This window comes from Sus scrofa, chromosome 2 (assembly GCF_054392235.1).
Source record: "Sus scrofa isolate SSC_HxYL_T2T_F1_AM1 chromosome 2, Sscrofa_HxYL_maternal_Yorkshire_Landrace_v2.0, whole genome shotgun sequence".
NCBI classification, from domain to species: domain Eukaryota; kingdom Metazoa; phylum Chordata; class Mammalia; order Artiodactyla; family Suidae; genus Sus; species Sus scrofa.
In genome coordinates this window covers 73,527,429-73,542,440 of record NC_139384.1, presented here as the reverse complement: position 1 = coordinate 73,542,440, position 15,012 = coordinate 73,527,429, and the positions used below count along the sequence as shown (strand labels likewise).

At 35.7% G+C, this 15,012-nt stretch overlaps 2 protein-coding genes across 2 annotated transcripts; both read left to right on the top strand.

Annotated features, from left to right (window-relative positions):
• The first annotated feature begins 2,150 nt into the window (after positions 1 to 2,150).
• LOC106504264 (olfactory receptor-like protein OLF4) lies at positions 2,151 to 3,119 on the top strand. Its single transcript, XM_013994649.1, has one exon. The coding sequence runs from the start codon at positions 2,151 to 2,153 to the stop codon at positions 3,117 to 3,119; it is 969 nt and encodes a 322-aa protein (XP_013850103.1).
• Positions 3,120 to 9,824: 6,705 nt separating this feature from the next.
• On the top strand, positions 9,825 to 13,934 carry LOC100522853 (olfactory receptor-like protein OLF4). The gene is made up of 3 exons (XM_085011699.1): positions 9,825 to 9,907; positions 11,237 to 11,333; positions 13,005 to 13,934. Exons 1-3 carry the CDS (start codon positions 9,825 to 9,827, stop codon positions 13,932 to 13,934), a joined length of 1,110 nt encoding a protein of 369 aa, XP_084867825.1.
• Positions 13,935 to 15,012: the final 1,078 nt, after the last annotated feature.

Here is a 15,012-nt window from a genome sequence, read left to right as displayed (position 1 = left end):
CCGAGGGAAATCATGTAATTAGAGGTTTAAAGTAACAAGAAGGAAAATAGGCCTAATAAGTAGACATAGGACACTAGATTCTCTTCTGCTTCAGTCCCTCCTCATGTGCAAATTTTGGTTGGACATAGTCCTTGCTGTTGCAGTCCTAAGTCGGGAAGGGAGACCAGTGCTTGATCTTTTCCTATTTTCTTTTTTAAGAGAAAACTTTAGTCAGAGTCACCAATCATTTAGGGAGGAATTTTGACTTCTGCAAGGACGGCTTCCTCTCAGACTACGTCCATAGGTAAGTCTGAGAGCTGAACAGACACTGTAGGAGAGGATCTGAGAAGATGGAATCTGAGAACATGTACCTGAGGTCATCTGAGAACCAACTTCACACTGCCCACATGCCAAAGTTCACTGGGGTTGTTTGCTGGCTTTCCTGATAACACATTTATTTATGATGCTGAAGACTGAACACTGCACTCAACAATGAAGTGCTGGTATTGACAATTAAATGTTATTTGTGGAAGCTCAATTTGAGAAAGGAGTGAGAGGCATAAACTGCTTCCTGTAAAAGTAGGACATAAGTCCATGAATCTTATTAATTAACAGGATTAGACAAATAGAGAAATGTATCAGGAAAAATGTCATCTACTGCTTCATAGACAATACACCCAAGTTAGTCATATGTTATATATTTCCATTTTCTTAAATCTTTTGTTTATGGCCCTCTTTATTTTTCTTCAGGATATTTGATCTATAAAGTGTTTCACATCATTAAGATACTGCTGTTTTGGTCCCAAATAATTTTCTTCATTATTTTTCCTTAGCACCAAGAAGAAGTCACTGGAATTGGAATGTTGTTGAACTATGCAGACTCATTGTCATCACAATGTGTCAGGGGCCATATGAGCTTATTAGATCTTTCTCCTCTAATGTCCATATATATGTCCACTTCGTGTCTCTCTGTCTCTCTTTCTCTCTGTTTCTGCTACTCCCCTTTCTATTACTATTTTTTATTTTTAAAATACTGAGCAGAAGGTGGACTTACCAAAGTAGAACCTTGAGCTGATTTGTCCATGGGAAGCTTATAAACTGGAATTTCTGAGTACCATTTAAACGTTCTTTATGGGAAAGGTAATCTGATTTGAACGGCTTGAGCTCTAACTACTCATGGCCTAAGGAAGGTGTTTCTGGGTAAAAAATGGACGGTAATAAAGCAGCCAAGGAGGAGGCCATGGGGTGTGTGTGTGTGTGTGGGTGTGTGTGTGTGTGTGTGTGGGTGTGGGTGTGTGTGTGTGTGTTCCTGCCTGTGCCTTGTGGAGTGAGCACAATTCTCAAAGCAGAGCCACCTGGACTGTATAATAAGGTAACATAATATAGAGGCCAGAATTCAATCAAAACAGATGGTACAATGAAGGGGATCTTCTTTAATTTAAAGGACACCTTTGCAAAAAAAGAATAAAATGGTAGGAGCAGGATATGAATGGGGGATTTTCTGTCTACTGAAGTTGTATCTTAAACAGAGAGGCCACTTTGTTCTTCAGCATCCTCTGACACCATCTCTCATCACTCCTTCTCTTGCTCATTCCTCTGCCCAACTAGCTTCCTTGTTTGGATTTGTACATATCAAACCAGCATTCTCCTTAGGTCTTTTGCAGTGGCCCTTCCCTTTACCAGGCATACACTTCTGATAACATACTAAATCTTTCTCTCTTTCTTGAAGTCTGTGTTCAAATATAACTTTGCAGACTTTGAACATTCTTCACATATTTCACTTTCTGACTCATTATGGAATATTTTTATTTGAATATTTGCAATCCTTGGATTGTGGGAAAGCTGTTTTTCACCACTCTCTGTTTATTCCTTATTTGTGCTTGGAACCTGGTTGGCATCAAAGTATGTTTCTCAAATGCATGAAATAATTTCTCATTAAAAATGTGTAATAAAAACCTCTTAGGAAATATGCCAATAATGGGACAAAAATTCACAGTCAGAAATGAAATGAGGAATAACCTCAAGGAGATCTTTTCTGTACATAAAATGTTAGCATCATTTTTTTTCCCAGCAAAATAGAAATTGAAGTATTTCAGTTATGTGAGCTATACCAGTTTGTGTGAAAATTGGTCATGTTATTTTCCTTTTTTCCCAATAGTCTCCTCTACATCATGGAACCAGGGAACAGTACACAAATTGAAAAATTTCTCCTTCTGGGACTTTCAGAGGATCCAGAACAGCAACCCCTCATATTTGGGCTCTTCCTCTCCATGTACCTGATCACTGTGTTTGGAAACCTGCTCATCATTCTGGCTGTCAGCTCTGACTCCCACCTCCACACACCCATGTACTTTTTTCTCTCCAACCTGTCCATTGTAGACATTTGTTTCACCTCCACCACCATCCCAAAGATGCTGTGGAACATTCAGACCCAGAACAAAGTCATAACCTACAAAGGCTGTATCACCCAGATATATTTTTACATACTCTTTGCAGGATTAGACGATCTTCTCCTGAGTGTGATGGCCTATGACAGGTTTGTGGCCATCTGCCACCCCCTGCACTACATGGATATAATGAACCCTGGATTCTGTGGACTGCTGGTTCTGCTGTCCTGGATAATGATGGTCATGTATTCCTTGTTACACAGCTTAATGGTGTTGCGACTGTCTTTCTGTCCAGATTTGGAAATCCCCCACTTTTTCTGTGAACTCAGTCAGGTGGTACAACTTGCCAGTTCTGACAACTTTCTTAATAACCTGGTGATGTATTTTGCAGCTGTCCTCATGGGTGTTGGTCCTTTTGCTAGTATCCTTTATTCTTACTCTAAAATAGTTGCTTGCATTCTTGGAATCTCATCAGCTCAAGGGACGTATAAAGCATTTTCCACCTGTGGGTCTCACATCTCAGTTGTCTCCTTATTTTATTGTACACTCTTAGGCACATATCTTAGCTCTGCTGCTACCCACAGCTCGCACTCAAGTTCAGTCACCTCAGTGATGTACACTGTGGTCATGCCCATGCTGAACCCCTTCATCTACAGTCTAAGAAATAAAGATATAAAGAGGGGTCTGAAGAGATTCTACTTGATGCCATGTATAAAATCGCCAATTATCCTGGGGGTGATGAAATCCCCTTAGTTGAACAACTCAAATTCTCAGAACTAGAAGTAGGGATACTTTTATCTTTGTATAATAAAGTTTTCTACTTCTATTTATTTTCTGGGATTTCTATTTTTTGGATTGGCCTCTCTATATAATTTCAGTGCATCCTTTATTAAGCTTTTCCTCCCTCTGGTATATAGGTGGTTTTAATTTTTTCCCACTTCAAAATTTTCATACCTTTGAATCAGAAATATTTGGAAATTCCACTTCTTAATTGGGGCATCCTAGAACTATTAAAATAATTACTTCTCAGATTATATGTGTTCATCCCAAGTAATTTTTCTCTTGCCTCTCTAAAAGAATACTCATCAATTGCATTACTCTATAAAAAATATAGTTGACAATGAAGGCAATTTACATTATTTTAATAAGGTTGGTTGAATCTGTGGATATGGAGAAGTGACTCTAAAGTTATATGAGGATTTTTGACTTAGCAAAGGGTGTGTGCCCATAATCCTCATGTTGATGAAGGGTAATTTGTACATACATATCTAAATACATATATGTGTCCTCATCATTGAAGGATGGATGATGAGAGAGCTCAAAGGCCTGTGCACTCATGTGATTCTTTTATTTCTGTAGCTATACAAGATGATAGAGGTTAACTAAACTTGTGATAATAATTTCACAAAATATATGTCACATCATTATGCTGTTTGTATACTTTAAACTTAAACAGTGCTGTATGTCACGTACATCTTTTTAAAATATAAATAAAGCACATGCACTGTTTGTTTGCTTTTATCTTCTCTTTTCAGCCAACATTAAGTCCATCAGAAGAGTCCCACTAACTCAATATTTGCAATATGTCCAGAATTTGTGCATTATATCTTGAAAAATCTGGAATAAAAAGAGAGCTCTGAAAAAATTCTTTGGAATGGCAACTGTAAAGAGACATACTTTGACAGATATATAGGGCTGAAAAAGTGCCCATTTTTGCAGGATGCAAAGCTTTGGGGACATAATTTGACATTATTTGATGGGATTGTGAAGGTAGAACTTGCTCCTTTTTATTTCCTGTAAGTTTCATTTCTTTGATTCAACTCATCCTTCGATTTGAAGTACCTCACTTTTTTGAGTTTGATAGGGACAGTGTTAGCTGTTTGATAGGACAGTTTTCTCACATGTCCATTTCCTACTTTCTTAATATTTTCTCCAAATCTCATTCAAAATATTTAAAATGTACAATGATTTCATGGATTAATATAGATTTCTTTTTTTTAATAATGATTTTTTATTTTTTCCATTATAGATGATTTACAAAGTTCTGTCATTTTTTACTGTACAGCATGGTAACCCAGTTACACATATACGTATACATTATTTTTTTTCACGTTATCATGCTCCATCACAAGTGAGCAGTTACCAGTGCTATACAGCAGGATCTCATTGCTTATCCATTCCAAAGGCAATAGTTTTCATTTATTAACCCCAAATTCCCAATCCATCTCACTGCCTCCCCCTCCCCCTTGGCAACCACAAGCCTGTTCTCCATGTCCATGACTTTCTTTTCTGGAAAGGTTCATTCATGCCATATATTAGATTCCAGATATAAGTGATATCATATGGTATTTGTCTTTCTCTCTCTGACTTACTTCACTCAGGATGAGAGTCTCTAGTTCCATCCATGTTGCTGCAAGTGGCATTATTTTGTTCTTATTTATGGCTGAGCAGTATTCCATTGTGTATATATACCACATCTTCTTAATCCATTCATCTGATGTTGGACATCTTGGTTGTTTCCAGGTCTTGACTATTGTGAATAGTGCTGAATTGTTTTAATTTAATGTGACTACTTGGATATCCACAAATGAAACTTTGCTTTTCCCAGTTAGAAGAGATATCTCATACCCCAATTTGGTGTGACTCAGCTGTGTGCTCCATGTAATACCCTGGCATGCACCCTAGAGTTTTAACATCCTAATATATTTAATAAAGCTTAATAGTAAACAATAAATTGTGCTCATTGAAGTGTAGAAATTGAAGAATTTTTAAAGTCATAAAAATTTACAGTACACACTGACTGGTTCGATTTGTATGTAAACCAAAAATGTGTACAATAAATTTTCTGCCTTGTTTGGTAATTGTTATAAATGTCATTCCCATAGATTTACTTTTGAAGACAATGCAGAATAATAAACACAGCTTCTGCAGTATGTTTTGAGAAAAAAATGAAATTCGTAAAAATACTTGTATAGTCCAAAGAATGCACTCAAGTGTAATGGGTATGTGTGCCTGTGTGTGTATTATTTTTATATATTTGATCTTAAAAACACATTCAGACACATATTTGTATATGCACACAGACCCATTTATAATTCTATAATCTTTATAGAAAATTGTAAATAAGAAAATAAAAATGTCTTTATTAATATGAAATTCAAGGAATGTGTACATTTAGATAATCAGATATCAAATAGAATGTGAGACCTTACTTTTGAGATGAGTTAATTTTCCTATCTTATGTCCTCAAAGTAGAATAACATTTATATTCATGCAATGAGGAATTTAACAAACCAGAAAATAAGTCAAATACCTCTAAACTGCTTCTAATTTTCATCTTTTTTTTTAAAGTGAGGTTCTAACACAACACCTTTATCCAGGGGAAACTAAATATTTGAATTTAGAAGGCTAAACTTAGCTATTCCAAACCATTTTTATGGGTTAAATGTGTGTATTACATTCCTATTGCACATCACTACACTAGCGGCTTTAAGAAAATTAAAGTTCTAGGGATCAAATATTCCTGTCATTGGGATGAATTTAAGATGTCTGGCAAAAACTGCGATCTACTTGGACACTCTAGAGAAGAATGCATTTCCTTCCTAGATTAGTTTCTAGTAGGCACCTGCACTCCTTGTCTCATGGTCCTTCCTCCACCTTCAAACCAGTGGTTTAGCATCCTCAAATCTCTCTATAATTCCAATTCTTCTTCCTCTCTCCACATTAGAAATTCATTGAAATTATTTATACCAACCTGGGTAATCCAAGTTAATCTTGTAACCTTAAAGACAGAGATTAGTTTATTCATTTTATCTGCTAGCTTTATTCCTTTCTATGGAAGCTAACATAGTCAAAATTTTGAATACTTCATCAGAACCTTAAACGCCTCTAAGTCCAGTTTTAAAATGGAGAATGTAGTGCATAATAGTCCTACCTCACAGAATGAATTTATTTAAAATTCAAGCAGATAATCCCTAAAATGTGCTAAGGTAGGTTATGGAGCTTAAATATTAAATATATCTATTGTAACTTAACAAGCATTTTATATTGAGGGGCTAAATAACAGCTCTTAACTTCAGATATAACTATGGAGTTTGTAATATTTTAGCAGAAGTGTCAGGAAACCAGGTATTGCATTGTGTAATCATTAAAGAAATATAGTAGTTCCTCTTATAAAGATGGGAATAAAAATCTTCCTAAGGTGTGGTGAGATGTGTCCCCACAAAAAGTCAAGGCATGGACAGTTCCAGAGACCTAGTCAAGACAGCTGCCTCAGCCTCGATCTGGAGAAAACTTAAAATCAAGTTAGGGATAAGATATTGATGGTTTAGACCTTTAAGGAAAGAGAGTTAATGGAGAAGGATTAATAAAAACTGAATTCACCTTACAGCCTGGTCTCCTGAGAACAGAGAATCAGCAAGAAAAATATCTCTTTTTTTGTCCAGACAAGTATCCACAGGGAAATAATGTGCTTATGGGTCATTATAACATGAGGGAAATGTACCTATTGAGTAGACATAGAGAGCTGTAAATATCTCCTCAGCTGTATTCTTGAGCTTGTACAACCTGGGCATGGACAAGTCAGGTTGTCTTTTGGAGTCCTAAGTCTCCACTTAGGTGGTGAAAGGGCAAGTGCTTGACCCCTACCTGTTTTCTCTTCTGAGGACAGCTCTTCAGTCTCCATCATAAACCATCTAGGAAGAGATTCAGATTTTCACAGGGAGCACTTACTTGCAGAGTTCTCATGCAGGTGAGTTCCAAGAGCCAAAAAGACACTGCAGAAAATTATCAGATAAAATGAAATAAAAAAAATATTTATCAGATGTCACCTGAGAATCAATTCAGCCAAACTTAGAGCTTAGAGACCACTGTGGTTGTTTACTTGCTTTATTAAAATATCAGTGTATTTTAATGTTGCTAGAGATAAATCAGTAAGGCAATGTTCAATGATGCTAATAAATGATAGGAATGGAGGCAAATATGAAAGAGGGATGAGAGGCATAAAGTGCTTTCAGTAAAAATAGAATATGTGTCCAGATAGCTTATTAAGTAACAGGAGTAGAGAAGTAGGGTATAAGCTGGACAGATATAAAATGACATAAAAGAGTTTCTTAAAGACTGGGCACATTTGACTGTGTTTTCATATTAATGGGAAATATGTACATCAAGGAATATATGCAAATCTCTTGAAACAGCAGTTACAGGGGAAATATTTTCCACAATATCTTCTGAGAATAAAATTAAAAATTTAAATGTGAAAAGGGGTATGCTAATGAGCTTTCTTTACAATTACTTCAGTATCTCTGAGGCTGAATATGTATATGGATGTGTGAGCCATTTACTTCTCTGTCTCGAACTATCTGTGAGTCCTTTGCTTTTCTTTAGAAAAGTACTGGAGAAAGTGAATTCCTATTTTAGACTGTAATCTTTCAAACAATGAGTTTTTTTCACAAACTAACCATTTGCCATCTCATTCTGTTATTATGTATAGACATATTTGAGGGGAATTGTGAATCTATATAAATTTTGTATAGTTAAATCTCTCAATCGGTCATAGTGTGCTTTCTCCACTGCTTTTCTGTTTTATTTTTTTGGCTGAAAGAATTGAACTCTCACATTATTGTTCTTCACTTGCAAGTTATTTCTAAGCAAAAAGATAGTGAAAGTCCTGCATCTTTAGTCCTAATAAATCACCCTATATACTTTCTACAAGAAGTTTTACATCTTGATCTGATATTCCTTTATTTCACCTTTTGTTATTAAATCTATATCTGAAAGTTGAAACACACGTGGCAATCACTTAGAAGGCATTCTTCTTCACCCTTTGACTCAAGATCTCCTGTACCATTTTGAGCATATTGAAAACAACAAATCTTTATGTAAAATGAAATTATAACTTAGGTATGTTTTTCACCCAATGTTATAAAAACTCTTCTTTTATATCCTTTTCTTTCCAAGTCATTGACAATTTAATATTATATTACTGACCCATGCTGATATCATTAAATTATTACTATTTCACATTTCATGTAACTTACAGATTATTATTTAATTTTGTTACATACTGTTGTTTTGAAACCACTGAACTTAGCCTAATTTCATTCTAACTGAGGTTTTTGTCCCAAAAGATGTTAATGTCTTTTTTTCTTTCTTTCTTTTTTTGGCTGCACCTGCAACATGTGGAAGTTCCTACACCAGGGATCGAATTTGAGCTGTAGCCATGACCTATACCACAGCTGAGGCAAAACATGATCCTTAATCCATTGCAACACAGTAGGAACTCCAAGATCCTAATTTTTTTTTTTTTTTTAATTCTCTTCTCTGGAGTTTCCTGGTGGCCTAGGGGTTAAGGGTTCAGTGTTGTCACTGCTGTGGTTCAGTCCCTGGCCTAGGAACTTCCACATGACATGAGCATGGCTGGAAAACAAAACAAAACAAAATTTATCTTTCTATATCATACATACATACATAATCAAACACTTTTATGCAAATGCATGAATAGGATCCTGTACACATGGTAAATGCTCTTATGTTGTAGCATTATCACTTTTCCTACCTTTTCCCCCCTTATCTTTTTACTTAATAATTCCTCATGTATTTTCCTGCAATCATTAGTATAATTTTTTAAAATTTTTTTGACTGTTTAACATGTTATGATGTGCCTGCACTCCTCTAATTCTGACAGTCTTATAGTTTATCATTAAGTTACTTTATACCAAATGTACAAAAATGTGTTGAGACACTGAAGTTCAAACCATGGTTCTAACTGTGAATGATTTTTTCCCTCAGGGTATATTAAACAATATCCAGGGGAGTTTAGCTGTCACACAGGAAGGGATCAGTAGGTGGCAGAGATGCTCTAGACCCATACAATGCACAGGAGAGAGACTCCACCAAAAACAATCATCTGACCCAGAATGTCAGTTATGCCAACACTGAAGAATACGAGTAAAAGAATATTTGACTACTTATATTTATCTTCAGATTTTTCCCTACAATATTGTAACACTTCACATTTCTGCCAGAAAAATCTAAGAGTACTCCCTTGCTACTAGTTCAAAAGTACTCAGTCTAAATTTGACAGATTTTTAAGTGTTTCCACTGGGTGATGGTATGAAAGTGATTCCTTATTTTCTTAAACTATATACTGAATTAGTACACTTTGGTCACCCAATTTGATTTTTCTGTCATTATTATATACCCATATAATATATGCCCATTTTTCTATGGTAAACAGACTTTCAAATAATTTTTATAAGTGATTGTTTTTTTCAACTGACATCAAGGGCATATTTTTGGGCACAAATTTTATTTTAGTTAAATCTGTTTATCTCCTTATTTCTGAGCTTCTTGCCTTATTTAAGATGATTTTGCCTACTCACAGATGATTTCAAAATGTCCATCTAACATATTGGTTACTCTTACACTGAGGTTATAATCTCTCTTATTTTGTGTAACATGTTTGAGGGAGGTGGAAACTTCATGTTCTTGCAAGACAGACAGATATTCATACCACCTTTTATCAATGATTCTCTTTCCAAGTAAATTGAAGTCAAACCTTACCATGTGTTAAACATCCGTATATCATGAGACCAAATCCTGATCTCCTCAGCAATGATAATTTAGTATGTTCTCCTATCAGAACATTCTAGGAACACAATTTATTATATTATTTATTTTTAAATTTTTTTATTGTTATTTCCCCAACACAATTTTTTTCCACTGTACAGCATAGGGACATATATTACATTATTTTATCTATATGTCATTATATTATATTATTTTATCTAGAAGTCATTGTTACCTTCATTAATCCATACTGATATCATAAAGTATTGTTATTTTACTCTTGTTTAAGTAGTTTTCAATGCTTCAGTTAATTCTTTTTATTATGCTTTTTTAAAAATTGTACTGTTTAACCTGGTTTAATTTTCTTTGTCTTTCTTTTCATTTCCCAACTTTACATTTTTCTAAATTTATTTTTGTAGAAGTTCATATATATTCACATACTTGGTTAGAACACATAGCTGAAAAAAAAAACAAAAAACAAAACAGGTGATGTACCCACTTGTTTGGATTGAGCATTTTAATTGAGAAGACAAAATACAGTGAGAGAAATGTGTGTATAATACAATGTCCTTAGACAGGTAACATGAAGAAAGTTATTCAGCAAAAAGTTTGGAATTGTCACAGCATGTATAGGTGTTATGTGTATAGACCACATAGATTATTGATAATACGGCAACTATCAGAACTAGGACTAGAGTTTGCCTATGGCTAATAAAACAAGCAGTCGAAACTCAAGAATAGCAAAGAGTAGATGCCACGTATAAAAAAGGAGATAGAGGCTTACCTCCTCTGCTATCAGACCATGTAAAACCAATCATTTGAATAAATATTGCACAGGCATGGGAAAAACAAGTTTTGCTGCCTGATCTTAAAAATTACAAACTTTCATTTTCCATTCATTGTACTTTATATACACCCTTTTATGAAGCATTGGTTTATTTCCTTGCTCATTTTTTCTCTTAGACTGTACAACTTTGTGTTTTAAAACATGGAGATATTGCTACTTTTTCCTTTGGATGTATTTATTTTTGCTTTTTAATTGTTTTTTTTTTCTGGAAATCACAGAAGGATAACAGCACATGAAATGTCACCAGAACCAAAGGAGCTTTTCTTTCCAGTCTCTCAAGGACCATTTGAGCTTATTAGGTCTTTATTCTCTCTCTTGTGTCCATTCTATCTCTCTCTCTCTCAATATATGCATATGTCTTAAAGTCCATTTTTGAGAAAGGTTATAGATATGTACATGTATAAATATACACACATCTAATCACTGAACATATTTTTATGTATCTTAAATACAGGAATAAGTTGGTCATACTCAAACTGAGCACCAAGTTTACTGATACTTGGGAAATTTATAAGCTGGAATTTCTGGATACTACTCGTACATTATCTGATGTAACCAACTCAAGATTTATCAACCTCTAACTTAATCAAGTGTTTATGTGTGAAAAAGACGTAGAATTAGCACAGCCTAGGAAGCCAAGTTCTACTCTATGTGTATGTGTCTTTGTTTTCATGCCTTGGATATATGAGAAGTCATCAGAACAGCATATGAGCCTGTTATATTCCAAGGTGACTCTAATGCATAGAGGTCAGAATGCAATCAATATAAGAGATCCATTATACATACAGGCTACCTTGCAACGATTTCATAAAGTGCTAGAAGAACATAATATGGACCAGCGACTCCTGTGAGTTGAAGTTTAGCAGCAGCAGGGAGACCAGCAGCAATCTCTGACAACATCTCTCCTCATTCCCCTCCTGCCTATTGCCCTCCCCAAACTGAATATCTTAAACAAGTACCTTCCGAGGGCATTTGCAAGGGCTCTTCTCCCCACTTGGCACACATTTCCCCTGATATGACCACAGTTCTTGCTCTCTCTTCCTTGAAGTCTCTGTTCAAATGTTACCTTCCTTTCATGTCTTGCCTGAATACCAATAAAAAATAGCAACCTCTATTTTTTCTTTCCTGATAGCTGCTTTCAAATTTCTTCACTGCATCTGTCATACCCGCGAATATATATGTGTGTGTGTGTGTGTGTGTGTGTATAGGCAGATATTATATATATTATCTATATATCTGTTATTTATGCATAATATATGCCTATATATTTTTTCTCAATGACTAGATTATAGAAGTGTTGTTTATTTCTTGCTTTTCTTTTTTTTCATGGCTGCACCCATGGCATATGGAAGTTCCCTTGCTAGAGATTGAATCAGAGCCACAGCTGCAACATACTTCACAATCATGGCAATGCTGGATCCTTTAACTCACTGTGCTCAGCCAAGGATTGAATCCACACCTCAATAGCAACCTGAGTTGCTGCAGTATGATTCTTAACCCACTGTGCCACAGTGGAACTCCCTAGGAGATTTTGTTTTTTACACCTGATAGTCACCTAACTACCACCCGATGTTGTTTTTTAGCACCTGACTTAGCACCTAAACAGCACCTGGAACATTGATGGCACTCAATTTATATTCCCCAATAGAATGAAAGAATTATGCCAGGGATGCAGACAACAAATTTGCAAAGCATTTTTAAAGATTACTTTAAAACATTATTTTTAATGTTTTAGGAATTTTAAGAAGTGCATAATTTTCAGGTGTCTGGAATTCTATCTTCATTCCTAGAAACTGACTAGGAGATCTAATAAAACTAAGATAAAAGCTATAATTCTCATTTCAGATGTCCACGTGGAACATTTAGTAAGCTTATACCAGTGTTTTAACTTCTTTAAAATAAAGATTAAGGTAGATTGCAGCAATGAACACAAGTCTTCTGTGTCCATTCCCCTTGCATTTCTCATTAAATGTGTGACATACATGACAATATAAGACAACTTGAGAAAAACACTAAAAGTGGAACAAGTTTACTGATTAGAGATATATAGGTAATTCCCAAAGGGAACAAAATCCATGAACAAAATATTGAAATTAATTAAGCAAATATAATCAAATATAATTAAATATATCTAAGGAAAATGTAAAGAGTCATTTTTTAACAATGTGAGCATTGTCCATTTTGTGGAAAATTTATCATTGTATTTGGCTCTTTCTTTGTAGTCACCTCCACCACAGGCACCAAGGAACCTAACAAATGTTTCAGAATTGCTTCTTCTGGGATTTTCAGAAGAACCAGAACTGCAGCCCCTCATATTTGGAATTTTTCTCTCCATGTACCTGATCACTGTGTTTGGGAACCTACTCATCATCCTGGCCATTGGCTCTGACTCCCACCTTCACACACCCATGTACTTCTTCCTCTCCAACTTGTCCTTTGTAGATGTCTGTTTCATCTCCACCACCATCCCAAAGATGCTGTGGAACATCCAGACCCAGAGAAAGGACATCAGCTACAAAGGCTGCATCATACAGATGTACTTTTTCCTACTCTTTGCAGGGTTGGATGACTTCCTGCTGACAGTGATGGCCTATGACCGCTTTGTAGCTATATGCTATCCTCTGCACTACACGGTCATCATGAATCCCCAGCTCTGTGGAATTCTGGTTCTGGTTAGTTGGATCATCAGTGTCCTAGATTCCTTGCTACAAAGCCTAATGACCTTAAGGCTGTCCTTCTGTAGACAGTTGAAAATCCCTCATTATTTCTGTGAACTCAAACAGTTAATTCAACTTGCCTATTCTGACAAACATCTTAATAACATGATGATGAATTTTGCAGCTGGGCTGCTGGGTGGTGTTCCCCTTGCTGGTATCATTTACTCTTACTATAAGATAGTTACTTCCATATGTGGAATCTCATCAAGACAGGGGAAGTGTAAAGCTTTTTCCACCTGTGTATCTCACCTCTCAGTTGTCTCCTTATTTTATTGTACCTGCTTAGGTGTGTACCTCCATTCTGCAGGGACCCACAACTCACATTCAACTGCAGTGACCTCAGTGATGTACACTGTGGTCACACCCATGCTGAACCCCTTCATCTATAGTCTGAGGAACAAGGACATAAAGAGGGCTCTGCAAGCATTCTTTTAAATTGTAGCCAGAAATAGGCCAATTTGGGAGCTCCTATTGTGGCTCAGCAGATTATAAACCCAACTAGTATCCGTGAGGATGTGTGTTGATCTCTGGCCTTGCTCAGTGGGTTAAGGATACAGCATTGCTGTGAGCTGTGGTGTAGACTGGCTGCTGCAGCTCCGATTTGACCCCTAGTCTGGAACTCCCCTATGCAGATGGTGCAGCCCTAAAATACCAGGTTGACTCACCAGGGCCTTGGCTGGGACATTCAGGCTCTGCTCCACAGGTCCTTCCATCCTCTGAATGGCTCACCTGTATCTGTTTACACATCTGATCATATTTCCAGAAGAAATAAACAGAAATGGACAAAATGCTCTTAGGAAACATCACCATTTTCTTCATATGAGTTTTACAGATTCAGGTCTTATGTTCAACTGAGTTGAGTCTTTTATATAATGTGATATAATGGTCTAGTTTTGTTTAATTTTATAAGGCTTTCCAAGTTTCTCAGCAGCATTTATTGAAAAGGCTATCCTTTCTCTTTTGTATGTTCTTTGCTCCTTTATGTAAATTAATTATCCATTTATTTGTATTTATATCTGGGCTTTCAATACTGTTCCATTCATCTATGCATCTATTTTTTCTGACAATGCCATAATGTTTCCTTACTATGGCTTTGTAATATAGTTTGAAATCAGGGAATGAGAAACTTCCAGCTTTGTTGTTTTTCCTCAGGATTGTTTTGAATATTTGGGTTTTCTTGTGGTTTCATGCTAATTTTAGATTTTTTATTTCATTTTTGTGAAAAATGTCCCAGGAGTCTTGATAGGAGTTGCACTGAATACATGGATTGCTTTCAGTGATATGTGCATTTTAACACCATTAATTCTTGCCATCCATGAGCAGGGAATATCTTTCTATTTCTTTGTGTCTTCTCCAGTTTACTTCAGAATGTCTCCTAACTTTTAGTTTACACGTTTTTCATCTCCTTAATTAAGTTTTTTTCTAGGTATTATATTCCCTTTGTTGCAATTGCAATTTCTTTTCTTCTTTCTTTCTTTCTTTCTCTCTCTCTCTCACTCTCTCTTTCTTACTT